At 51.8% G+C, this 2,436-nt stretch overlaps 1 protein-coding gene across 1 annotated transcript; it reads right to left on the bottom strand.

Annotated features, from left to right (window-relative positions):
- Positions 1 to 576: 576 nt before the first annotated feature.
- Positions 577 to 1,439, bottom strand: DUSP21 (dual specificity phosphatase 21). The gene has a single exon (XM_002929800.3). The coding sequence runs from the start codon at positions 1,320 to 1,322 to the stop codon at positions 753 to 755; it is 570 nt and encodes a 189-aa protein (XP_002929846.1). The 5' UTR covers positions 1,323 to 1,439; the 3' UTR covers positions 577 to 752.
- Between the last annotated feature and the right edge of the window lie 997 nt (positions 1,440 to 2,436).

The following is a 2,436-nucleotide window of genomic DNA, read 5'->3' as shown; positions in this document are numbered from 1 at the left end:
GGCAGCGCCAGCCTTCCAAGTCAAGACCCCACGAGAGGAACCCTTGAGGCCTGGTGTCAGGCCTGTTTTCTCTCTCGGCATGTGCCCCGGAGAAGGGGATTGATTCCCCTTTTCACAAAGGCTGGTGGAGGACGCCAAGGGCGCCTTGAGACCTCACCATACAGTAGTACGGCACTCGAAAACAATCATTTTAATTTTATAGAGCGGAATGGTTTTTTTGAACAGTCTTTTCTATGTAAATCCAATCTAGAAAACCAGAGTTGGGCCACTGCGGTTCAAGGTGGGGGCAGGGGGGTCTGAGGCTCCCCCAGGGCTCCCAGAGCACCCCAGTGAAGGCCGCTTAGCAGAGGCTGGCACTTACTGTGAGCAGTGCAGGCGGTCTAAGGCTCTGACTTTGGGTTGGGAAGAACCCAGTGGGATCCTGGGGGGACTCACTCCTGGGTTATTCAGCCTAGGGCGGGGGGGCCCAGGATACAGGTCCATCCAAGGTGGGCACCACCTTCCCCACCCTTCTCTCCCGCCGCGCCTCTGCAGCCATGACCTGCCGCTCATAGGAGAAGAGACACTGTCACCGGGTTACAGCGAATGCATTTTATTCTTTAAAGATAAAGGTTACTAAGCTAGAAACTCCCAACAGGCCTCCCTTTTTGCTCGCCCTTCTCAAAGGCATCATCATGTCGTTTGCTTTACCAAAGGAAGTTCAACGTTCGAGGTCAGTGCTGGTGTTCGGATCGTCAGCAGATGGTCATGGTTCACATCTGCATCATCACACGGACCTCTTTCTCGTAGATGTCAGGGATCACGCCCACCGGGGAGTTGATCATGTGCACCGTGTTCTTACTGAACAGCTTGAACTCGTAGTGGATAAGTTGTTCCCAAAAGCCATTGTTGGGCCGGATGATGGGGCGGCACGACTTGGTCCACGTGTGGGCATCCAGCAGGGACATGGCGTGGTACTTCATGAGGTAGGCCAGGCAGAGCGCGGCGGAGCGGCTCACCCCGGCGGCGCAGTGCAGCAGCGTGCGGCCCTGCTTCAGCCCCACGCTGTGGATGTGGTCAGCAATCGGATCAAAGAAGTCATAGAGACGCGAGCTTGGAGCATCAGCCACCGGCACCTGTATGTATTGGATATCTTCATAGAACGTGTTGACCACTTCCACCGACACATTGATGACCATGGTGATGTGGTTGCTGGACAGCATGAGTTTGTTGTTGGCCGCCACGCCGTTGCTGATGTACAGGCTGCTGGTTATCTGGGAGAGGCCATGGACCGAGGGCTGCCAGACAGCCTGAGCCGGGAGGGGATACGGAGGTGTCGACATCAAGCCGGTGGCCGGTGATCTTTCTCCGGAAGGGTTCCGGGCACCACTCCCGCGGGCGAGGTGAGGAAGCAGCAGCGCTGTGAAGCCTCAGTCGTGGGTCTGGGGTACAGAAGACCAGTCCCTGGTCACCACCCCCTCCCCGCCCTCGGGCGTCACAATCCCCTTTTGCCCGGCCCACCCACTGGTTTCCATGGAAATAGCAACTGGCCCCAGGGAGGATTTGGCCACCAGGCTGGGTCCTTAGAGAAACCCCAGATCCCTTTTTATCTCTCTTCATAGTCCTTCACTTTCCAAGCCCTAATTCTTATCTGCTTGACGTTGTAAAACGTTCTATTACAAGATACCTGGTACATGCTTCAACTGTTGGATCACACTATCTATGAATGCTTCTATTTTCTTAGTGTCCAAGAAGAGGGCACAGACTTTTTCTACGAAGTAGCAATAACATATTTTAAGCTGGGGAACAGCACTTGGCTCCTGTGATATGCTAATCTCTATACAACCGGAGGGAGATATAGGTTTGGCTGGGCTGGGTGGGCTGCCCTGATACTTCTTTGTCGATTGTAGCCATAGAATTCTGCTCCTTACGAAACACGTCAGAACTGGTTATAAGAACATTGCTCACTCATAAATAGCCCTTTAGCTATCATCAAGTCGGCCTGCAGTGGACCTTCTTGACTAATTGAGCTGTGTCACCATCCATGTGTGCACATGGCCCAAACGATTTGTCACCTGATTCCACTTTTCATCACCTGGGAGACAACAGCTCAGATTATCTTGTCTGCTTTCTTCAAGAAGAATGCCCACGTGCTTTTGTAAAGGGCAAGTCATTTTGATTGCCACTGGTCTCTCCCTGGTAATGTTAAAAATTCTGGGCCAACTCTACGCTACCTCATAATTGGGCCAAATATAGGTATTTAAAATGCTACCTGAGATTTGCGTTTCCTCTCAGCTACGATTTTCGTGGTGTGCTGCGACTGTGAGCAAGGACAAACTAAATGTCAGCCTGTTTATAAATGGTCAGGGGAATGATAACCTCGAAAGACAACACACTTTAATTTTCTTGATTGGCATAATCCGATTATTTTGCATCACTTAAATTGTCAACCTCCAC

Source organism: Ailuropoda melanoleuca, chromosome X (genome assembly GCF_002007445.2).
Source record: "Ailuropoda melanoleuca isolate Jingjing chromosome X, ASM200744v2, whole genome shotgun sequence".
Classification (NCBI taxonomy): Eukaryota; Metazoa; Chordata; class Mammalia; order Carnivora; family Ursidae; genus Ailuropoda; species Ailuropoda melanoleuca.
The sequence above is the reverse complement of the archived record's forward strand: the minus strand, read 5'-3'. Positions and strand labels throughout refer to the sequence as shown.